The sequence below is a fragment of the Oncorhynchus mykiss genome, unplaced genomic scaffold, assembly GCF_057628025.1.
Source record: "Oncorhynchus mykiss isolate SJ-2025 unplaced genomic scaffold, ASM5762802v1 scaffold93, whole genome shotgun sequence".
Taxonomy (NCBI): domain Eukaryota; kingdom Metazoa; phylum Chordata; class Actinopteri; order Salmoniformes; family Salmonidae; genus Oncorhynchus; species Oncorhynchus mykiss.
The window spans coordinates 2227501-2252500 of record NW_028322092.1 but is presented as its reverse complement, the minus strand read 5'-3'; the positions used below and the strand labels follow the sequence as shown (position 1 = coordinate 2252500).

Here is a 25000-nt window from a genome sequence, read left to right as displayed (position 1 = left end):
CAGACAGACAGTAGGTCTGTGCGTCTCAGACAGACAGACAGACAGACAGACAGACAGACAGTAGGTCTGTGCGTCTCAGACAGACAGACAGACAGTAGGTCTGTGCGTCTCAGACAGACAGACAGACAGACAGACAGACAGACAGACAGTAGGTCTGTGCGTCTCAGACAGACAGACAGACAGACAGACAGACGGTCTGTGCGTCTCACCTTGATGACAGCAGGGATCTTAGAGTTGATGTTGTGGTAGGTGAAGTGGAGTCGGGTCCTGAAGGAACACTTGTAGAGGAGAGGATCCTGGTAGAACTGGATCTTCCCACTGCCGTTCCTCTTATCCAGACACACCGTACAGTCACTGAAGTTGATCACTTTACGAAGCACCAGGTCAGGAGCTGGGGGGGGGGGGGGGGGGGGGACAAGACACGTAGTCAACATATAAATCACATTCATTTAACGAGGCATGTCAGTTAAGAACAAATTCTTGTTTGTAATGACGGCCTACTCCGGGCAAATTCCGGACGACGCTGGGTCGATTGTGCACCGAACCAGGGTGTCTGTAGTGACGCCTCTTGCACTGAGATGCAGTGCCTAAGGTTAATTAATTCATTGAATTGAATTGAATTGAATTGAGAGAGAGAGAGAGAGAGAGAGAGAGAGAGAGAGAGAAACAGAGAGACAGAAAGAGAGAAACATAGAGAGAGAGAGAGAGAGAGAGAGAGAGATGTCCAGGCCCTGGCAGTAAATTCATTATCTCTGAGTCCACTTCAAACAGCCAGAGAGAGAAGACATTCTGCAGAGTCACTTGTCTCTTAAGTACCGAGGCATTTAGAAGTGGACAACGTGTTCTCACTAAGGGGGGTTAATGGGCATTTAGAAGTGTTCTCACTAAGGGGTGTTAATGGGCATTTAGAAGTGGACAACGTGTTCTCACTAAGGGGGGTTAATGGGCATTTAGAAGTGTTCTCGCTAAGGGGAGTTAATGGGCATCTAGAAGTGGACAACGTGTTCTCACTAAGGGGGGTTAATGGGCATTTAGAAGTGGACAACGTGTTCTCAGTAAGGGGGGTTAATGGGCATTTAGAAGTGTTCTCACTAGGGGGGGTTAATGGGCATTTAGAAGTGTTCTCACTAAGGGGGGTTAATGGGCATTTAGAAGTGTTCTCACTAAGGGGAGTTAATGGGCATTTAGAAGTGTTCTCACTAAGGGGAGTTAATGGGCATTTAGAAGTGTTCTCACTAAGGGGAGTTAATGGGCATTTAGAAGTGTTCTCACTAAGGGGGGTTAACGGGCATTTAGAAGTGGACAACGTGTTCTCACTAAGGGGTGTTAATGGGCATTTAGAAGTGTTCTCACTAAGGGGGGTTAATGGGCATTTAGAAGTGTTCTCACTAAGGGGGGTTAATGGGCATTTAGAAGTGGACAACGTGTTCTCACTAAGGGGTGTTAATGGGCATTTAGAAGTGTTCTCACTAAGGGGGGTTAATGGGCATTTAGAAGTGGACAACGTGTTCTCACTAAGGGGTGTTAATGGGCATTTAGAAGTGGACAACGTGTTCTCACTAAGGGGTGTTAATGGGCATTTAGAAGTGGACAACGTGTTCTCACTAAGGGGTGTTAATGGGCATTTAGAAGTCGACAACGTTTTCTCACTAAGGGGTGTTAATGGGCATTTAGAAGTGGACAACGTGTTCTCACTAAGGGGTGTTAATGGGCATTTAGAAGTGGACAACGTGTTCTCACTAAGGGGTGTTAATGGGCATTTAGAAGTGGACAACGTGTTCTCACTAAGGGGGGTTAATGGGCATTTAGAAGTGTTCTCACTAAGGGGGGTTAATGGGCATTTAGAAGTGTTCTCACCAGGGGGGGGTTTAATGGGCATTTAGAAGTGTTCTCACCAAGGGGGGTTAATGGGCATTTAGAAGTGGACAACGTGTTCTCACTAAGGGGGGTTAATGGGCATTTAGAAGTGTTCTCACCAAGGGGTGTTAGTGGGCATTTAGAAGTGTTCTCACTAAGGGGGGTTAATGGGCATTTAGAAGTGTTCTCACTAAGGGGGGTTAATGGGCATTTAGAAGTGTTCTCACTAAGGGGGGTTAATGGGCATTTAGAAGTGTTCTCACTAAGGGGTGTTAATGGGCATTTAGAAGTGGACAACGTGTTCTCACTAAGGGGGGTTAATGGGCATTTAGAAGTGTTCTCACCAGGGGGGGGTTAATGGGCATTTAGAAGTGTTCTCACTAAGGGGTGTTAATGGGCATTTAGAAGTGTTCTCACTAGGGGGGGTTAATGGGCATTTAGAAGTGTTCTCACTAGGAGGGGTTAATGGGCATTTAGAAGTGTTCTCACCAAGGGGGGTTAACGGGCATTTAGAAGTGTTCTCACTAGGGGGGGTTAATGGGCATTTAGAAGTGTTCTCACCAAGGGGGGTTAACGGGCATTTAGAAGTGTTCTCACTAAGGGGGGTTAATGGCTGTGTTCCCTATATAGCCCTGGTTAACAGGTGTGTGTTCCCTATATAGTCCAGGTTAACAGGTGTGTTCCCTATATAGTTCAGGTTAAAAGGTGTGTCCCCTATATAGTCCTGGTTAACAGGTGTGTTCCCTATATAGTCCAGGTTAACAGGTGTGTTCCCTATATAGTCCTGGTTAACAGGTGTGTTCCCTATATAGTCCTGGTTAACAGGTGTGTTCCCTATATAGTCCAGGTTAACATGTGTGTTCCCTATATAGCCCAGGTTAACAGGTGTGTTCCCTATATAGTAAAGGTTAACATGTGTGTTCCCTATATAGTCCTGGTTAACAGGTGTGTTCCCTATATAGTCCAGGTTAACATGTGTGTTCCCTATATAGCCCAGGTTAACAGGTGTGTTCCCTATATAGTCCAGGTTAACATGTGTGTTCCCTATATAGCCCAGGTTAACAGGTGTGTTCCCTATATAGTCCTGTTTAACAGGTGTGTCCCCTATATAGTCCAGGTTAACAGGTGTGTCCTCTATATAGCCCAGGTTAACAGGTGTGTTCCCTATATAGTCCAGGTTAACAGGTGTGTTCCCTATATAGTCCAGGTTAAAAGGTGTGTTCCCTATATAGTCCTGGTTAACAGGTGTGTTCCCTATATAGTCCTGGTTAACAGGTGTGTCCCCTATATATCCCAGGTTAACAGGTGTGTTCCCTATATAGTCCTGGTTAACAGGTGTGTTCCCTATATAGTCCAGGTTAACAGGTGTGTTCCCTATATAGTCCAGGTTAACAGGTGTGTTCCCTATTTAGCCCAGGTTAACAGGTGTGTTCCCTATATAGTCCAGGTTAACAGGTGTGTTCCCTATATAGTTCAGGTTAACAGGTGTGTTCCCTATATAGTCCAGGTTAACAGGTGTGTTCCCTATATAGTCCAGGTTAACAGGTGTGTTCCCTATATAGTCCTGGTTAACAGGTGTGTCCCCTATATAGTCCTGGTTAACAGGTGTGTCCCCTATATAGTCCAGGTTAACAGGTGTGTTCCCTATATAGTCCTGGTTAACAGGTGTGTTCCCTATATAGTCCTGGTTAACAGGTGTGTCCCCTATATATCCCAGGTTAACAGGTGTGTTCCCTATATAGTCCAGGTTAACAGGTGTGTGTCCCCTATATATCCCAGGTTAACAGGTGTGTCCCCTATATAGTCCAGGTTAACAGGTGTGTTCCCTATATATCCCAGGTTAACAGGTGTGTTCCCTATATAGTCCTGGTTAACAGGTGTGTTCCCTATATAGTCCTGGTTAACAGGTGTGTCCCCTATATATCCCAGGTTAACAGGTGTGTTCCCTATATAGTCCTGGTTAACAGGTGTGTCCCCTATATAGTCCAGGTTAACATGTGTGTTCCCTATATATCCCAGGTTAACAGGTGTGTCCCCTATATAGTCCAGGTTAACAGGTGTGTTCCCTATATAGTCCAGGTTAACATGTGTGTTCCCTATATAGTCCTGGTTAACAGGTGTGTTCCCTATATAGTCCTGGTTAACAGGTGTGTTCCCTATATAGTCCTGGTTAACAGGTGTGTTCCCTATATAGTCCAGGTTAACAGGTGTGTTCCCTATATAGTCCTGGTTAACAGGTGTGTTCCCTATATAGTCCAGGTTAACATGTGTGTTCCCTATATAGTCCTGGTTAACAGGTGTGTTCCCTATATAGTCCTGGTTAACAGGTGTGTTCCCTATATAGTACAGGTTAACAGGTGTGTTCCCTATATAGTCCAGGTTAACATGTGTGTTCCCTATATAGCCCAGGTTAACAGGTGTGTTCCCTATATAGTAAAGGTTAACATGTGTGTTCCCTATATAGTCCTGGTTAACAGGTGTGTTCCCTATATAGTCCAAGTTAACATGTGTGTTCCCTATATAGCCCAGGTTAACAGGTGTGTTCCCTATATAGTCCAGGTTAACATGTGTGTTCCCTATATAGCCCAGGTTAACAGGTGTGTTCCCTATATAGTCCTGGTTAACAGGTGTGTCCCTATATAGTCCAGGTTAACAGGTGTGTTCCCTATATAGTCCTGGTTAACAGGTGTGTCCCCTATATAGTCCTGGTTAACAGGTGTGTTCCCTATATAGTCCTGTTTAACAGGTGTGTCCCCTATATAGTCCAGGTTAACAGGTGTGTCCTCTATATAGCCCAGGTTAACAGGTGTGTTCCCTATATTGTCCAGGTTAACAGGTGTGTTCCCTATATAGTCCAGGTTAACAGGTGTGTTCCCTATATAGTCCTGGTTAACAGGTGTGTCCCCTATATAGTCCTGGTTAACAGGTGTGTTCCCTATATATCCCAGGTTAACAGGTGTGTCCCCTATATAGTCCTGGTTAACAGGTGTGTTCCCTATACAGTCCAGGTTAACATGTGTGTTCCCTATATAGTCCAGGTTAACATGTGTGTTCCCTATATAGTCCAGGTTAACAGGTGTGTTCCCTATATAGTCCAGGTTAACATGTGTGTTCCCTATATAGTCCTGGTTAACAGGTGTGTTCCCTATATAGTCCTGGTTAACAGGTGTGTTCCCTATATAGTCCTGGTTAACAGGTGTGTTCCCTATATAGTCCAGGTTAACAGGTGTGTTCCCTATATAGTCCTGGTTAACAGGTGTGTTCCCTATATAGTCCAGGTTAACATGTGTGTTCCCTATATAGTCCTGGTTAACAGGTGTGTTCCCTATATAGTCCTGGTTAACAGGTGTGTTCCCTATATAGTCCAGGTTAACAGGTGTGTTCCCTATATAGTCCAGGTTAACATGTGTGTTCCCTATATAGCCCAGGTTAACAGGTGTGTTCCCTATATAGTAAAGGTTAACATGTGTGTTCCCTATATAGTCCTGGTTAACAGGTGTGTTCCCTATATAGTCCAGGTTAACATGTGTGTTCCCTATATAGCCCAGGTTAACAGGTGTGTTCCCTATATAGTCCAGGTTAACATGTGTGTTCCCTATATAGCCCAGGTTAACAGGTGTGTTCCCTATATAGTCCTGGTTAACAGGTGTGTCCCTATATAGTCCAGGTTAACAGGTGTGTTCCCTATATAGTCCTGGTTAACAGGTGTGTCCCCTATATAGTCCTGGTTAACAGGTGTGTTCCCTATATAGTCCTGTTTAACAGGTGTGTCCCCTATATAGTCCAGGTTAACAGGTGTGTCCTCTATATAGCCCAGGTTAACAGGTGTGTTCCCTATATAGTCCTGGTTAACAGGTGTGTTCCCTATATAGTCCTGGTTAACAGGTGTGTCCCCTATATATCCCAGGTTAACAGGTGTGTTCCCTATATAGTCCAGGTTAACAGGTGTGTGTCCCCTATATATCCCAGGTTAACAGGTGTGTCCCCTATATAGTCCAGGTTAACAGGTGTGTTCCCTATATAGTCCAGGTTAACAGGTGTGTCCTCTATATAGTCCAGGTTAACATGTGTGTTCCCTATATAGCCCAGGTTAACAGGTGTGTTCCCTATATAGTCCTGGTTAACAGGTGTGTCCCCTATATAGTCCAGGTTAACAGGTGTGTTCCCTATATATCCCAGGTTAACAGGTGTGTTCCCTATATAGTCCTGGTTAACAGGTGTGTTCCCTATATAGTCCTGGTTAACAGGTGTGTCCCCTATATATCCCAGGTTAACATGTGTGTTCCCTATATAGCCCAGGTTAACAGGTGTGTTCCCTATATAGTCCTGGTTAACAGGTGTGTCCCTATATAGTCCAGGTTAACAGGTGTGTTCCCTATATAGTCCTGGTTAACAGGTGTGTCCCCTATATAGTCCTGGTTAACAGGTGTGTTCCCTATATAGTCCTGTTTAACAGGTGTGTCCCCTATATAGTCCAGGTTAACAGGTGTGTCCTCTATATAGCCCAGGTTAACAGGTGTGTTCCCTATATAGTCCTGGTTAACAGGTGTGTTCCCTATATAGTCCTGGTTAACAGGTGTGTCCCCTATATATCCCAGGTTAACAGGTGTGTTCCCTATATAGTCCAGGTTAACAGGTGTGTGTCCCCTATATATCCCAGGTTAACAGGTGTGTCCCCTATATAGTCCAGGTTAACAGGTGTGTTCCCTATATAGTCCAGGTTAACAGGTGTGTCCTCTATATAGTCCAGGTTAACATGTGTGTTCCCTATATAGCCCAGGTTAACAGGTGTGTTCCCTATATAGTCCTGGTTAACAGGTGTGTCCCCTATATAGTCCAGGTTAACAGGTGTGTTCCCTATATATCCCAGGTTAACAGGTGTGTTCCCTATATAGTCCTGGTTAACAGGTGTGTTCCCTATATAGTCCTGGTTAACAGGTGTGTCCCCTATATATCCCAGGTTAACAGGTGTGTTCCCTATATAGTTCAGGTTAACAGGTGTGTTCCCTATATAGTCCAGGTTAACAGGTGTGTTCCCTATATATCCCAGGTTAACAGGTGTGTTCCCTATATAGTCCTGGTTAACAGGTGTGTTCCCTATATAGTCCTGGTTAACAGGTGTGTCCCCTATATAGTCCTGGTTAACAGGTGTGTTCCCTATATATCCCAGGTTAACAGGTGTGTTCCCTATATAGTCCTGGTTAACAGGTGTGTTCCCTATATAGTCCAGGTTAACAGGTGTGTTCCCTATATAGTCCAGGTTAACAGGTGTGTGTCCCCTATATATCCCAGGTTAACAGGTGTGTTCCCTATATAGTCCAGGTTAGCAGGTGTGTCCCCTATATAGTCCAGGTTAACAGGTGTGTTCCCTATATATCCCAGGTTAACAGGTGTGTGTCCCCTATATATCCCAGGTTAACAGGTGTGTCCCCTATATATCCCAGGTTAACAGGTGTGTCCCCTATATAGTCCAGGTTAACAGGTGTGTTCCCTATATATCCCAGGTTAACAGGTGTGTGTCCCCTATATATCCCAGGTTAACAGGTGTGTCCCCTATATATCCCAGTTTAACAGGTGTGTGTGTCCCCTATATATCCCAGGTTAACAGGTGTGTTCCCTATATAACAGGTGTGCGTGCAGACAGCTGACCTGTGATGTCCATGAAGGCTCGGTCCCAGAACTCGTGGACGGTGTAACTCTCAGCAGAGGTGATGTTGACAGACAGGACGATGTCGTCCTCAACGTACTTCAAGATCAGGTTGTTGACCACAATGTTGACGTTGTTCACCACCCGACGGATCAGACTCTGGACGTAGCCTGGAGACACGCGCACACGCACACGCACACACACACACACACACACACACACCATTAATTCAGTGTTAATACCCAGTGAAACAAAGACAAGTGTAATTCAGAGCTTCCTTAAAGCAACATTCCCTGGGAGCTAACCCTGACCCCTGATCTCTCCTCTAACCCTGACCTCTCCTCTAACCCTGACTCCTGATCTCTACCCTAACCCCTAACCTCTCCTCTAACCCCTAACCTCTCCTCTAACCCCTAATCTCTCCTCTAACCCCTAATCTCTCCTCTAACCCCTAACCTCTCCACTCCTCTCAGACTCTAACCCTGACCTCTCCTCTCCTCTCAGACTCTAACCCTGACCCCTGATCTCTACCCTAACCCCTAACCTCTCCTCTAACCCCTAACCTCTCCTCTAACCTTGACCTCTCCTCAGACTCTAACCCTGACCTCTCCTCTTAGACTCTAACCCTGACCTCTCCACTCCTCTCAGACTCTAACCCTGACCTCTCCACTCCTCTCAGACTATAACCCTGACCTCTCCACTCCTCTCAGACTATAACCCTAACCTCTCCACTCCTCTCAGACTCTAACCCTGACCTCTCCTCTCCTCTCAGACTCTAACCCTGACCCCTGATCTCTACCCTAACCCCTAACCTCTCCTCTAACCCCTAACCTCTCCTCTAACCCTGACCTCTCCTCAGACTCTAACCCTGACCTCTCCTCTTAGACTCTAACCCTGACCTCTCCACTCCTCTCAGACTCTAACCTTGACCTCTCCTCTCCTCAGACTCTAACCCTGATCTCTCCTCTCCGACTCTAACCCTGACCTCTCCTCTCCTCAGACTCTAATCCTGACCTCTCCTCTCCTCAGACTCTAAACCTGACCTCTCCTCAGACTCTAACCCTGACCTCTCCTCAGACTCTAACCCTGACCTCTCCTCTTAGACTCTAACCCTGACCTCTCCACTCCTCTCAGACTCTAACCTTGACCTCTCCTCTCCTCAGACTCTAACCCTGACCTCTCCGACTCTAACCCTGACCTCTCCTATCCTCTTAGACTCTAACCCTGACCTCTCCTCTCCTCACTCTAATCCTGACCTCTCCTCTCCTCAGACTAACCCTGACCTCTCCTCTCCTCAGACTCTAACCTTCTCCTCTCCTCAGACTCTAACCCTGACCTCTCCTCAGACTCTAACCCTGACCTCTCCTCAGACTCTAACCCTGACCTCTCCTCAGACTCTAACCCTGACCTCTCCTCAGACTCTAACCCTGACCTCTCCTCAGACTCTAACCTTGACCTCTCCTCAGACTCTAACCCTGACCTCTCCTCAGACTCTAACCCTGACCTCTCCTCAGACTCTAACCCTGACCTCTCCTCAGACTCTAACCCTGACCTCTCCTCAGACTCTAACCCTGACCTCTCCTCAGACTCTAACCCTGACCTCTCCTCAGACTCTAACCCTGACCTCTCCTCAGACTCTAACCCTGACCTCTCCTCAGACTCTAACCCTGACCTCTCCTCAGACTCTAACCCTGACCTCTCCTCAGACTCTAACCCTGACCTCTCCTCAGACTCTAACCCTGACCTCTCCTCTCCTCAGACTCTAACCCTGACCTCTCCTCTCCTCAGACTCTAACCCTGACCTCTCTTCTGACTCTAACCCTGACCTCTCCTCAGACTCTAACCTTGACCTCTCCTCTCCTCAGACTCTAACCCTGACCTCTCCTCTCCTCAGACTCTAACCTCTCCTCTCCTCAGACTCTAACCCTGACCTCTCCTCTCCTCAGACTCTAACCCTGACCTCTCCTCTCCTCAGACTCTAACCCTGACCTCTCCTCTCCTCAGACTCTAACCCTGACCTCTCCTCTCCTCAGACTCTAACCCTGACCTCTCTTCTGACTCTAACCCTGACCTCTCTTCTGACTCTAACCCTGACCTCTCCTCTCCTCAGACTCTAACCCTGACCTCTCTTCTCCTCAGACTCTAACCCTGACCTCTCTTCTGACTCTAACCCTGACCTCTCTTCTGACTCTAACCCTGACCTTTCCTCAGACTCTAACCATAACCTCTCCTCAGACTCTAACCATAACCTCCTGGCTCTGCGTGGGCTCGTAAATAAGCTCAGAGTCTGACATGTTATTTATTGCCACAGTGTGTCCCTTGGACATGAGCAGTTAAATTAGCTAAATATCCAGAAGAAAACAGTGTTGCCCCAGTCCAGCGCCACAAATCTTCAGTGAATTCTCTCTCGTCTTCCCTCGGATGTGGAGCTCAGTAGAACCAGAACTATGTACAGCAGCAGGCCTCCACCTCCCTCCTCCTCCTCCTCCCTCCACCACGCCTCGTAGACATTACCACCACTCAGGAGACTACATGCTCTCTGAAACATACAGACACTAGCTCCCTACTCCTCCTCCCTCCTCCATACTCCCTCAGCTCAAACTCCTCTATCCCACCACCCCTACTCTCCTTCCCTCCTCTATACTCCCTCCACTCCCTGTGCTCTCCTCTCCATACTCCCTCCTCCCAAACTCATCTATCCCACCACCCCCCACTCTCCATCCTCTCCCTCCCTCCTCCCTCCTCTCAAACTCCTCTATCCCACCTCCCCTACTCTCCCTCCCACTCTCCCTCTTCCCCTGGACCAGCCTTTATACTGGACTCCTTGGTTAACCATGTCTCTGTAAGGCTGTACCAACTGATCCTGGACCAGCCTTTATAGTGGACTCCTTGGTTAGCCATGTCTCTGTAAGGCTGTAACTGATCCTGGACCAGCCTTTATACTGGACTCCTTGGTTAACCATGTCTCTGTAAGGCTGTACCAACTGATCCTGGACCAGCCTTAATACTGGACTCCTTGGTTAGCCATGTCTCTGTAAGGCTGTAACTGATTCTGGACCAGCCTTTATACTGGACTCCTTGGTTAACCATGTCTCTGTAAGGCTGTACCAACTGATCCTGGACCAGCCTTAATACTGGACTCCTTGGTTAGCCATGTCTCTGTAAGGCTGTAACTGATTCTGGACCAGCCTTTATACTGGACTCCTTGGTTAACCATGTCTCTGTAAGGCTGTACCAACTGATCCTGGACCAGCCTTTATAGTGGACTCCTTGGTTAGCCATGGTTCTGTAAGGCTGTAACTGATCCTGGACCAGCCTTTATACTGGACTCCTTGGTTAACCATGTCTCTGTAAGGCTGTACCAACTGATCCTGGACCAGCCTTTATACTGGACTCCTTGGTTAACCATATCTCTGTAAGGCTGTACCAACTGATCCTGGACCAGCCTTTATACTGGACTCCTTGGTTAACCATGTCTCTGTAAGGCTGTACCAACTGATCCTGGACCAGCCGTTATACTGGACTCCTTGGTTAGCCATGTCTCTGTAAGGCTGTAACTGATCCTGGACCAGCCGTTATACTGGACTCCTTGGTTAGCCATGTCTCTGTAAGGCTGTAACTGATCCTGGACCAGCCTTAATACTGGACTCATTGGTTAGCCATGGTTCTGTAAGGCTGTAACTGATCCTGGACCAGCCTTTATACTGGACTCCTTGGTTAACCATATCTCTGTAAGGCTGTACCAACTGATCCTGGACCAGCCTTAATACTGGACTCCTTGGTTAGCCATGTCTCTGTAAGGCTGTAACTGATTCTGGACCAGCCTTTATACTGGACTCCTTGGTTAACCATGTCTCTGTAAGGCTGTACCAACTGATCCTGGACCAGCCGTTATACTGGACTCCTTGGTTAGCCATGTCTCTGTAAGGCTGTAACTGATCCTGGACCAGCCGTTATACTGGACTCCTTGGTTAACCATGTCTCTGTAAGGCTGTACCAACTGATCCTGGACCAGCCTTAATACTGGACTCCTTGGTTAGCCATGTCTCTGTAAGGCTGTACCAACTGATCCTGGACCAGCCGTTATACTGGATTCCTTGGTTAACCATGTCTCTGTAAGGCTATAACTGATCCTGGACCACCCTTTATACTGGACTCCTTGGTTAACCATATCTCTGTAAGGCTGTACCAACTGATCCTGGACCAGCCTTTATACTGGACTCCTTGGTTAGCCATGTCTCTGTAAGGCTGTAACTGATCCTGGACCAGCCTTTATACTGGACTCCTTGGTTAACCATGTCTCTGTAAGGCTGTACCAACTGATCCTGGACCAGCCTTTATACTGGACTCCTTGGTTAACCATATCTCTGTAAGGCTGTACCAACTGATCCTGGACCAGCCTTTATACTGGACTCCTTGGTTAACCATGTCTCTGTAAGGCTGTACCAACTGATCCTGGACCAGCCGTTATACTGGACTCCTTGGTTAGCCATGTCTCTGTAAGGCTGTAACTGATCCTGGACCAGCCGTTATACTGGACTCCTTGGTTAGCCATGTCTCTGTAAGGCTGTAACTGATCCTGGACCAGCCTTAATACTGGACTCATTGGTTAGCCATGGTTCTGTAAGGCTGTAACTGATCCTGGACCAGCCTTTATACTGGACTCCTTGGTTAACCATATCTCTGTAAGGCTGTACCAACTGATCCTGGACCAGCCTTAATACTGGACTCCTTGGTTAGCCATGTCTCTGTAAGGCTGTAACTGATTCTGGACCAGCCTTTATACTGGACTCCTTGGTTAACCATGTCTCTGTAAGGCTGTACCAACTGATCCTGGACCAGCCGTTATACTGGACTCCTTGGTTAGCCATGTCTCTGTAAGGCTGTAACTGATCCTGGACCAGCCGTTATACTGGACTCCTTGGTTAACCATGTCTCTGTAAGGCTGTACCAACTGATCCTGGACCAGCCTTAATACTGGACTCCTTGGTTAGCCATGTCTCTGTAAGGCTGTACCAACTGATCCTGGACCAGCCGTTATACTGGATTCCTTGGTTAACCATGTCTCTGTAAGGCTATAACTGATCCTGGACCACCCTTTATACTGGACTCCTTGGTTAACCATATCTCTGTAAGGCTGTACCAACTGATCCTGGACCAGCCTTTATACTGGACTCCTTGGTTAGCCATGTCTCTGTAAGGCTGTAACTGATCCTGGACCAGCCTTTATACTGGACTCCTTGGTTAACCATGTCTCTGTAAGGCTGTACCAACTGATCCTGGACCAGCCTTAATACTGGACTCCTTGGTTAGCCATGTCTCTGTAAGGCTGTACCAACTGATCCTGGACCAGCCGTTATACTGGATTCCTTGGTTAACCATGTCTCTGTAAGGCTGTAACTGATCCTGGACCAGCCTTTATAGTGGACTCCTTGGTTAGCCATGTCTCTGTAAGGCTGTAACTGATCCTGGACCAGCCTTTATACTGGACTCCTTGGTTAGCCATGTCTCTGTAAGGCTGTAACTGATCCTGGACCAGCCTTAATACTGGACTCCTTGGTTAGCCATGGTTCTGTAAGGCTGTAACTGATCCTGGACCAGCCTTTATACTGGACTCCTTGGTTAGCCATGGTTCTGTAAGGCTGTACCAACTGATCCTGGACCAGCCTTAATACTGGACTCCTTGGTTAGCCATGGTTCTGTAAGGCTGTACCAACTGATCCTGGACCAGCCTTAATACTGGACTCCTTGGTTAGCCATGTCTCTGTAAGGCTGTAACTGATCCTGGACCAGCCTTAATACTGGACTCCTTGGTTAACCATGTCTCTGTAAGGCTGTAACTGATCCTGGACCAGCCTTAATACTGGACTCCTTGGTTAGCCATGTCTCTGTAAGGCTGTAACTGATCCTGGACCAGCCTTAATACTGGACTCATTGGTTAGCCATGTCTCTGTAAGGCTGTAACTGATCCTGGACCAGCCGTTATACTGGACTCCTTGGTTAGAACAGAAGTCCATGAATAGAGGGACTGTTCTGCTATTTTCACACGACCAAAACACACATGTACAACGTTATGTGGTGTGTGTGTGTGTGTGTGTGTGTTGTGTGTGTGGTGTGTGGTGTGTGTGTGGTGTGTGTGTGGGGTGTGTGTGTGGTGTGTGTGTGTGTGTGTGTGTGTGTGTGTGTGTGTGTGGTGTGTGTGTGTGTGTGGTGTGTGTGTGTGTGTGTGTGGTGTGTGTGTGGGGTGTGTGTGTGGTTTGTGTGTGTGGTGTGTGTGTGTGTGTTGTGTGTGTGGTGTGTGTGTGTGTGTGTGGTGTGTGTGTGTGTGGTGTTGGGGTCAGTCAGAAGGTTCCTGTCACACCTGCAGACTGAGCTCTGAGCTGGGCAGTAAAACAGCCTCCTGCTATTTCCACTCTGGATCTAATTTACCTGTTTCACCACCGACCGAGGCCCACTCCCCGCGCCCGGTCAGCCCAGAGCCCTCCACCCCTCCACCCCAACCCCCAGCCCTCCACCCCAAGCCCTCCACCCCAGCCCTCCACCCCAACCCCCAGCCCTCCACCCCAAGCCCTCCACCCCAACCCCCAGCCCTCCACCCCAACCCCCAGCCGTCCACCCCAAGCCCTCCACCCCAACCCTCAGCCCTCCACCCCTCCACCCCAACCCCCATCCCACTCTGTGAGCCTTCGTGCTACTCTAAACCTCTGTAAACAATTGACACAGCCAGCACCTGTGCCTCAGCCCACAGGGAGGAAGCCCACTTACAACTGTTCAACCATAAAATGACTGGAAAAACCAACCTTCACATGAGCTCAGCAACACAGACCCAAGTCAAGTAGTCTCCTCTGTGGAATACAGGACCAGACTACTTGACATGAGCTCAGCAACACAGACCCAAGTCAAGTAGTCTCCTCCGTGGAATACAGGACCAGACTACTTGACATGAGCTCAGCAACACAGACCCAAGTCAAGTAGTCTCCTCTGTGGAATACAGGACCAGACTACTTGACATGAGCTCAGCAACACAGACCCAAGTCAAGTAGTCTCCTCCGTGGAATACAGGACCAGACTACTTGACATGAGCTCAGCAACACAGACCCAAGTCAAGTAGTCTCCTCCGTGGAATACAGGACCAGACTACTTGACATGAGCTCAGCAACACAGACCCAAGTCAAGTAGTCTCCTCTGTGGAATACAGGAATTCATGAAGATTGAATGAATGGTTCTGGGTCTGAATGGTTCTGGGTCTGAATGGTTCTGGGTCTGAATGGTTCTGGGTCTGAATGGTTCTGGGTCTGAATGGTTCTGGGTCTGAATGGTTCTGGGTCTGAATGGTTCTGGGTCTGAATTAATAACTGCTATAGTCTACCACCATCTGAATGGTTATGGGTCTGAATGGTTCTGGGTCTGAATGGTTATCTCGTCTTTCAAACTACCTGTGAGTTCTATTGACTGCTGAATTCAACACTCAACAAACAAGAGCTTTCATCCCTCTTCCAAGAGAAATGCCCAAACTTCACTAAACTTTTGCCACAAAGTTGGAAACACAGAATCATCTAGAATGTAATTGTATGCTGTAGCGTTAAGATTTCCCTTCACTGGAACTAAAGGGCCCGAACCATGAAAAACAGCCCCAGACCATTATTCCTCCTCCACCAAACTTTACAGTTGGTACTATGCATTGGGACAGGTAGCGTTCTCCTGGCATCTGCCAAACCCAGATTCGTCCGTTGGACTGCCAGATGGTGAAGCGTGATTCATCACTCCAGAGAACGTGTTTCCACTGATCCACAGTCCAATGACAGTGAGCTTTACACCACTCCAGCCAAGGTTTGGCATTACGCATGGTGATCTGAGGCTTGTGTGCAGCTGCTCAGCCATGGAAACCCATTTCATGAAGCTTTCATGGGTTGTGATACAGCACAGAGGTTCCTCAGAGTGGGTTGTGATACAGCACGGAGGTTTCCCCAGAGTGGGTTGGAATACAGCACGGAGGTTCCCCAGAGTGGGATGTGATACAGCACGGAGGTTCCCCAGAGTGGGTTGTGATACAGCACGGAGGTTTCCCCAGAGTGGGTTGGAATACAGCACGGAGGTTCCCCAGAGTGGGTTGGAATACAGCACGGAGGTTCCCCAGAGTGGGATGTGATACAGCACGGAGGTTCCCCAGAGTGGGATGTGATACAGCACGGAGGTTCCTCAGAGTGGGTTGTGATACAGCACAGAGGTTCCCCAGAGTGGGTTGTGATACAGCACAGAGGTTCTCCAGAGTGGGTTGTGATACAGCACGGAGGTTCCCCAGAGTGGGATGTGATACAGCACGGAGGTTTCCCCAGAGTGGGTTGTGATACAGCACGGAGGTTCCCCAGAGTGGGTTGTGATACAGCACAGAGGTCCCCCAGAGTGGGTTGGAATACAGCACGGAGGTTCCCCAGAGTGGGTTGTGATACAGCACGGAGGTTTCCCCAGAGTGGGTTGTGATACAGCACGGAAGTTCCCTCAGAGTGGGATGTGATACAGCACGGAAGTTCCCCAGAGTGGGTTGTGATACAGCACAGAGGTTTCCCCAGAGTGGGTTGTGATACAGCACAGAGGTTTCCTCAGAGTGGGTTGGAATACAGCACGGAGGTTCCCCAGAGTGGGTTGTGATACAGCACGGAGGTTTCCCCAGAGTGGGTTGTGATACAGCACGGAGGTTCCCCCAGAGTGGGTTGTGATACAGCACGGAGGTTTCCCCAGAGTGGGTTGGAATACAGCACGGAGGTTCCCCAGAGTGGGTTGTGATACAGCACGGAGGTTCCCCAGAGTGGGTTGTGATACAGCACGGAGGTTTCCCAGAGTGGGTTGTGATACAGCACGGAGGTTTCCTCAGAGTGGGTTGTGATACAGCACGGAGGTTCCCCAGAGTGGGTTGTGATACAGCACGGAGGTTTCCCCAGAGTGGGTTGTGATACAGCACGGAGGTTCCCCAGAGTGGGTTGTGATACAGCACGGAGGTTTCCCCAGAGTGGGTTGTGATACAGCACGGAGGTTCCCCAGAGTGGGTTGTGATACAGCACGGAGGTTCCCCAGAGTGGGTTGTGATACAGCACGGAGGTTCCCCAGAGTGGGTTGTGATACAGCACGGAGGTTTCTCCAGAGTGGGTTGTGATACAGCACGGAGGTTCCCCAGAGTGGGTTGTGATACAGCACGGAGGTTTCCCCAGAGTGGGTTGTGATACAGCACGGAGGTTTCCTCAGAGTGGGTTGTGATACAGCACGGAGGTTCCCCAGAGTGGGTTGTGATACAGCACGGAGGTTCCCCAGAGTGGGTTGTGATACAGCACGGAGGTTTCTCCAGAGTGGGTTGTGATACAGCACGGAGGTTTCCCCAGAGTGGGTTGTGATACAGCACAGAGGTTTCCCCAGAGTGGGTTGTGATACAGCACAGAGGTTTCCCCAGCGTGGGTTGTGATACAGCACGGAGGTTTCCCCAGAGTGGGTTGTGATACAGCACGGAGGTTTCTCCAGAGTGGGTTGTGATACAGCACGGAGGTTCCCCAGAGTGGGTTGTGATACAGCACGGAGGTTCCCCAGAGTGGGTTGTGATACAGCACGGAGGTTTCTCCAGAGTGGGTTGTGATACAGCACGGAGGTTCCCCAGAGTGGGTTGTGATACAGCACAGAGGTTTCCCCAGAGTGGGTTGTGATACAGCACGGAGGTTTCCCAGAGTGGGTTGTGATACAGCACGGAGGTTTCCTCAGAGTGGGTTGTGATACAGCACGGAGGTTCCCCAGAGTGGGTTGTGATACAGCACGGAGGTTTCCCAGAGTGGGTTGTGATACAGCACGGAGGTTCCCCAGAGTGGGTTGTGATACAGCACGGAGGTTTCCCCAGAGTGGGTTGTGATACAGCACGGAGGTTCCCCAGAGTGGGTTGTGATACAGCACGGAGGTTCCCCAGAGTGGGTTGTGATACAGCACGGAGGTTCCCCAGAGTGGGTTGTGATACAGCACGGAGGTTTCTCCAGAGTGGGTTGTGATACAGCACGGAGGTTCCCCAGAGTGGGTTGTGATACAGCACGGAGGTTTCCCCAGAGTGGGTTGTGATACAGCACGGAGGTTTCCTCAGAGTGGGTTGTGATACAGCACGGAGGTTCCCCAGAGTGGGTTGTGATACAGCACGGAGGTTCCCCAGAGTGGGTTGTGATACAGCACGGAGGTTTCTCCAGAGTGGGTTGTGATACAGCACGGAGGTTTCCCCAGAGTGGGTTGTGATACAGCACAGAGGTTTCCCCAGAGTGGGTTGTGATACAGCACAGAGGTTTCCCCAGAGTGGGTTGTGATACAGCACGGAGGTTTCCCCAGAGTGGGTTGTGATACAGCACGGAGGTTTCTCCAGAGTGGGTTGTGATACAGCACGGAGGTTCCCCAGAGTGGGTTGTGATACAGCACGGAGGTTCCCCAGAGTGGGTTGTGATACAGCACGGAGGTTTCTCCAGAGTGGGTTGTGATACAGCACGGAGATTCCCCAGAGTGGGTTGTGATACAGCACAGAGGTTTCCCCAGAGTGGGTTGGAATACAGCACGGAGGTTCCCCAGAGTGGGTGGTGATACAGCACGGAGGTTCCCCAGAGTGGGTTGTGATACAGCACGGAGGGTTCCCCAGAGTGGGTTGTGATACAGCACAGAGGTTTCCCAGAGTGGGTTGTGATACAGCACAGATGTTTCCCCAGAGTGGGTTGTGATACAGCACGGAGGTTCCCCCAGAGTGGGTTGTGATACAGCACGGAGGTTCCCCCAGAGTGGGTGGTGATACAGCACGGAGGTTCCCCCAGAGTGGGTGGTGATACAGCACGGAGGTTCCCCCAGAGTGGGTTGTGATACAGCACGGAGGTTCCCCAGAGTGGGTGGTGATACAGCACGGAGGTTCCCCAGAGTGGGTTGTGATACAGCACGGAGGTTCCCCCAGAGTGGGTTGTGATACAGCACGGAGGTTTCTGCAGACAGGCTCTTCAACACTATAAAAGTTGCAGTTTACAGGCTGGCTGACCAACAGCTACACTGTCCATATAATCCTGAGCTTTTTATTCTCTACAATTTAATTACAGATTAAGAGGTTTACAACGACTCTCACTCTCCATTCCTCAGCTCCTAGCGACTCACTGGTCTACACCCAGCTCTACTGGTCTGGGAAACTGGTCTACTGGTCTGGGAAACTGGTCTACTGGTCTGGGATACTGGTCTACTGGTCTGGGATACTGGTCTACTGGTCTGGGATACTGGTCTACACCCAGCTCTACTGGTCTGGGATACTGCTCTACTGGTCTGGGATACTGGTCTACACCCAGCTCTACTGGTCTGGGATACTGGTCTACACCCAGCTCTACTGGTCTGGGATACTGGTCTACACCCAGCTCTACTGGTCTGGGATACTGGTCTACACACAGCTCTACTCGTCTGGGATACTGGTTTACACCCAGCTCTACTGGTCTGGGATACAGCTCTACTGGTCTGGGATACTGGTCTACACCCAGCTCTACTGGTCTGGGATACAGCTCTACTGGTCTGGGATGCTGGTCTACACCCAGCTCTACTGGTCTGGTATACTGGTCTACACACAGCTCTACTGGTCTGGGATACTGGTCTACACACAGCTCTACTGGTCTGGGATACTGGTCTACACCCAGCTCTACTGGCCTGGGATACTGCTCTACTGGTCTGGGATACTGGTCTACACAAAGCTCTACTGGCCTGGGATACTGGTCTACACACAGCTCTACTGGTCTGGGATACTGGTCTACACACAGCTCTACTGGTCTGGGATACTGGTCTACACACAGCTCTACTGGTCTACACACAGCTCTACTGGTCTGGGATACTGGTCTACACCCAGCTCTACTGGCCTTAGATTCAGCTCTACTGGTCTGGGATACTGGTCTGGGATACTGGTCTACACACAGCTCTACTGGTCTGGGATACTGGTCTACACCCAGCTCTACTGGTCTGGGATACTGGTCTACACCCAGCTCTACTGGTCTGGGATACTGGTCTACACACAGCTCTACTGGTCTGGGATACTGGTCTACTGGTCTGGGATACTGGTCTACACCCAGCTCTACTGGTCTGGGATACTGGTCTACACACAGCTCTACTGGTCTGGGATACTGCTCTACTGGTCTGGGATACTGGTCTACACCCAGCTCTACTGGTCTGGGATACTGGTCTACACACAGCTCTACTGGTCTGGGTACTGGTCTACACACAGCTCTACTGGTCTGGGACACTGGTCTACACACAGCTCTACTGGTTGACATGGTAGTAAATTGTAAGTAAGTTGACATGGTAGTATATTAGTGGTAAGTTGACATGGTAGTATATTGAGTGGTAAGTTGACATGGTAGTATATGAGTGGTAAGTTGACATGGTAGTATATTAGTGGTAAGTTGACATGGTAGTAATTGAGTGGTAAGTTGACATGGTAGTATATGAGTGGTAAGTTGACATGGTAGTAATTGAGTGGTAAGTTGACATGGTAGTATATTAGTGAGTGATGGATGGATTTATCATTAAGCCTGCAGAGAGTCTCTCCGGACAGTAAAATTAGTCATAACTTCGGCCTCTCTGAAATCAGTTCAGAGATGTTTCATTGATAAAGTCCTAACAGATCTGGGTTCACAGCCTCACTCACACGGGGACTTTATTGTGTCGCTAAGTGTCGTTGTTAGGGGCGTGTCGTTAGGAGGAGAGAGGTTGGAATCCCTGTCCTGTGGGACGACTGGAATCCCAAATTACACCCTATTCCCTAGATGGTGCCCTACTTTTGAGCAGGATGCACAGGGCTAGGGAATAGGAACGTATCGAGGACCGTGGTGGTCAGACACCCCTTTTCTGATAAGACCTGTCCTGTCAGTGATTCATCCACCCACTGAGGCCTAGCCCTGCCTGGTGGTCAGCGTGAAGCAGGGGGGTAGAGTACTCCCTGTGGCCACGGAGCCATCACTCACCCGGGGGCAGGTCTGGGTCGGAAGGGGCGGCCTGCTGGAGGCGACGGGGCTTGGGAAGGGTCTTGGAGCTCTCTGAGGCGCTGCGACTGGTGGAGCTAGAAACACTTTCATGGTCGTCCTGCACAGGAAAACAAACACACAGAGAGATTTAATAATTACTTTTTGTTTATTATCTATTTGTCTTGCTTTGGCGACGTGTTTCACATGCCAATAAAGCACTTAAATTGAATTGAATTCTGAGAGAGACACAGAGAGAGAGCGAGAAAGAGAGAGACAGAGAGACACAGAAGGAGAGAGAGACAGAGAGAGAGAGAGACAGAAGGAGAAAGACAGAGAGAGACAGAGAGAGACAGAGAGAGAGAGAGAGAGAGATACCCAGAAGGAGAGAGAGAGAGAGAGAGAGAGAGAGAGAGAGAGAGAGAGAGAGAGAGCGAGAGAGAGAGACAGAGAGAGAGAGACCCAGAAGGAGAGAGAGACAGAGAGAGAGAGACAGAAGGAGAAAGACAGAGAGAGACAGAGAGAGAGAGAGACAGAGAGAGAGAGAGAGAGACAGAGAGAGAGAGAGAGAGAGAGAGGCCCAGAAGGAGAGAGAGAGAGAGAGAGAAGGAGAGAGAGAGAGAGAGAAGGAGAGAGAGAGAGAGAGAGAGAGACCCAGAAGGAGAGAGAGAGAGAGAGAGAGAGAGACCCAGAAGGAGAGAGAGAGAGAGAGAGAGAGACCCAGAAGGAGAGAGAGAGAGAGAGAGAGAGAAGGAGAGAGAGAGAGAGAGAGACCCAGAATGAGAGAGAGAGAGAGAGAGAGAGAAGGAGAGAGAGAGAGACTATTTCCACATGGTTACAACACTGTATACAGACATAATGACATGTATAATGTGTATAATCCATTGAAATTTGAGCGTAATGTTTACTGTTAATTTATTATTGATTATTTCACCTTTGTTTATGATCTATTTGACCTGCCTTAACAATGTAAACACATGTTTCCATGGTAATAAAGCCCCTTGAATTGAAATGAGAGAGACATGAGCAGAGGACTAGGTGTAGGGGGTCAGGAGGGAGGGGCAAGGGGTCACAAGGATGCTGCAGAGGGGTGGGAGGTTGAGGGGGAGGGAGGGGGTCACAAGGCTGCTGCAGAGGGGTGGGAGGTGGAGGGGGAGGGAGGGAGGGGGTCACAAGGCTGCTGCAGAGGGGTGGGAGGTTGAGGGGGAGGGGGGGGGGGGGGGTCACAAGGCTGCTGCAGAGGGGTGGGAGGGGGAGGGAGGGAGGGGGTCACAAGGATGCTGCAGAGGGGTGGGAGGTTGAGGGGGAGGGAGGGGGTCACAAGGCTGCTGCAGAGGGGTGGGAGGTGGAGGGGGAGGGAGGGGGTTACAAGGCTGCTGCAGAGGGGTGGGAGGTTGAGGGGGAGGGAGGGAGGGGGTCACAAGGCTGCTGCAGAGGGGTGGGAGGTTGAGGGAGGGGTGTAGACATGCACCAGTGATCACCACTACACTCCTCCCTGGTTTACAACCTCCTCCAGTGCCCTTATGAACCCTAATCAATACATACAGGGGGTGGACACCATGGGACACTGCAGGGCAGAGAGCACACGCACACACACACACATACACACCCACACCCACACCCACGATCAGGTGGTTAACATGGCAGTCTGAGAACTCAGCGTTGTTCTGACGAACCTAAACACTAAAGGTGTCAAAACCAAACACAAATTGGCTGCATAACCCCCTCTCCTCCCTCCTCTTCCATTCTCCCCCTCTCCTCCCCCCCGTTCCCCTCTCCTCCCTCCTCTTCCATTCTCCCTCTCTTCCTCCTCCCCCCCTCGTTCCCCTCTTCCTCCCTCCTCTTCTCCTCTTCCCCCCATTCCTCCTACTTCTCCTCCTCCTCCCTCCCATTCCCTTCTCCTCCCCTTCCCTCTTACTTCTCCTCCCCTCCTACTTCTCCTCCCCTTCTACTTCTCCTCCCCTTCTACTTCTCCTCCCTTTCCCTCTTACTTCTCCTCCCCTTCCCTCCTACTTCTCCTCCCCTTCTACTTCTCCTCCCCTTCTACTTCTCCTCCCCTTCTACTTCTCCTCCCCTTCTACTTCTCCTCCCATTCCCTTCTCCTCCCTTCCTCCCCCTCCCTCCCTCCCTCTCCCCTCCCTCCCTTCCTCCTCCTCCTCCCCTCCCTTCCTCCCCCCCTGTTATACTGTGACAACTCTCCAGCCATCCATTTTAACCTCCAGGTTTTGACGGGATGTGATCAGACCGGTCCTCTGCTTGTGGTGTTGGTGTAGTAATGAAGATGACATTTAAACATGGACTGAATGAGTGTGTTTCCCCCCAGTCCTCTGGTCGGTGGGCTAAAGTAAACACAGTGATGCCCAAAACAGACTGTCTGGTGAAAACATTTACACTGAGCTCCTAACACACACACACACACACACACACACCACTGAGCCGCCGCGGCCCAGCTCGGTGGGAACCGGGAAACAGAATGTGGAGGAATAATAAACAGCTCAGTTTGTGAATTATAGAAACGGGGCAACAATAAGAAATAGATTATAGTCTGATTATCTCTCACTGCATCTGTAAACGCTCCATCACTTCAACACGCTGCGACGTTTACAGACATTTAGATACAACACCACGGGACCTGACACAGTGTAGGGGGGGGGACCTGACACAGTGTAGGGGGGGGACCTGACACAGTGTAGGGGGGGGGGGGACCTGACACAGTGTAGGGGGGGGGGGGGGACCTGACACAGTGTAGGGGGGGGGGGGGGACCTGACACAGTGTAGGGGGGGGGACCTGACACAGTGACAATCAGTATAGGGGGGGGGACCTGACACAGTGTAGGGGGGGGGGGGGACCTGACACAGTGTAGGGGGGGGGACCTGACACAGTGACAATCAGTATAGGGGGGGGGCCTGACACAGTGTAGGGGGGGGGGCCTGACACAGTGTAGGGGGGCTCCTGGGGGAGGGGCTCCTAAGGGGGGGGGGGGGGTGGCTCCTGGGGGGGTGGGGCTCCTGGGGGGTCTAGGGGGCTCTTGGGGAGGGTCTAGGTGGGGGGGGCTCCTGGGGAGGGTCTAGGTGGGGGGGGGGGGGGGGTCCTGGGGAGGTGGCTCCTGGGGGGGGGGGTCTAGGGGCCTCCTGGGGAGGGTAGGGGGCTCCTGGGGAGGATAGGGGGCTCCTGGGGAGGGTCTAGGTGGGGGGGCTCCTGGGGGGGAGGGTATGGGGGGGAGGGGGGTCCTGGGGAGAGTCTAGGTGGGGGGGCTCCTGGGGAGGGTCTGGGGAGAGATCCTGGGGGGGGGTCTGGGGAGAGATCCTGGGGAGGGATCCTGGGGAGGGTCTGGGGAAGGTAGAGGAGGTAAAGGGCTTGGAGGTGGGATGTTCTGCCTGGCCTCCAGGCATGTCAACTCAGCTGTTGCCCTGAGGAGTAGAGATGACGGCCGGCAGAGAGCAGAGAAGCCCTGCCAGTGTGAGTGACAGGAGAGGGGGGACCCCCTACCCAGAAAGTAAGTAGGGGCGGAGGGTTAGGGCACAGGAAAGCCAAGCATGACCTCTCACCCCCCTGTGCCCCTGTAGACGTCTGGCTCTAGTGGTCCTGCGTCGAGGTCTTGTCTGAGGGGGGAACCAAGGACTGGAGAAACTAAGGCCAAAGCCATTCATCACGTGACACCATTCATTCCTATGTGAAGACACAATAGCGCAAGCAAGTCGCTTTTTAGCTGGCTCAAGACGGCGTCTCATAGAAACAACATGTACAGTTTGAGCTAGTCCAGGAGGCTCCGTGCCGCCTCCTCTCCTGGAGGCTCCGTGCTGCCTCCTCTCCAGCTGCCTCCTCTCCAGGAGGCTCCGTGCTGCCTCCTCTCCTGGAGGCTCCGTGCTGCCTCCTCTCCAGCTGCCTCCTCTCCAGGAGGCTCCGTGCCGCCCCCTCTCCAGGAGGCTCCGTGCCGCCCCCTCTCCAGGAGGCTCCGTGCCGCCCCCTCTCCAGGAGGCTCCGTGCCGCCTCCTCCTCTCCAGGAGGCTCCGTGCCGCCTCCTCCTCTCCAGGAGGCTCCGTGCCGCCTCCTCCTCTCCAGGAGGCTCCGTGCCGCCTCCTCCTCTCCAGGAGGCTCCGTGCCGCCTCCTCCTCTCCAGGAGGCTCCGTGCCGCCTCCTCCTCTCCAGGAGGCTCCGTGCCGCCTCCTCCTCTCCAGGAGGTTCCGTGCCGCCTCCTCCTCTCCAGGAGGCTCCGTGCCGCCTCCTCCTCTCCAGGAGGCTCCGTGCCGCCTCCTCCTCTCCAGGAGGCTCCGTGCCGCCTCCTCCTCTCCAGGAGGCTCCGTGCCGCCTCCTCATCTCCAGGAGGCTCCGTGCCGCCTCCTCTCCAGGAGGCTCAGTGCTGCCTCCTCTCATTGAGTCACGTTGAAGGCCGACCGGGGTACTGCAGGCTGCCATTAGCAACTACAACTTCTGTGTGGGGGGAGGGGAGTGAGGGAGGGAGAGAGGGAGGGGGGGGGGGGGGGGGGAGGGAGGGAGGGAGGGAGGGAGGGA

General features: G+C 50.8%; 1 protein-coding gene across 1 annotated transcript in view; it reads right to left on the bottom strand.

Annotated features, from left to right (window-relative positions):
- LOC110513475 (intermembrane lipid transfer protein VPS13B) overlaps positions 1–25000 on the bottom strand; it is a gene marked incomplete at its 3' end in the record, with an annotated part of 690119 nt that overhangs the window by 585120 nt on the left and 79999 nt on the right. Inside the window, 3 exon segments of the mRNA XM_090228566.1 lie at positions 210–391; positions 7507–7674; positions 20491–20608. Of these exon segments, the coding sequence (XP_090084692.1) occupies positions 210–391; positions 7507–7674; positions 20491–20608 (468 nt within the window).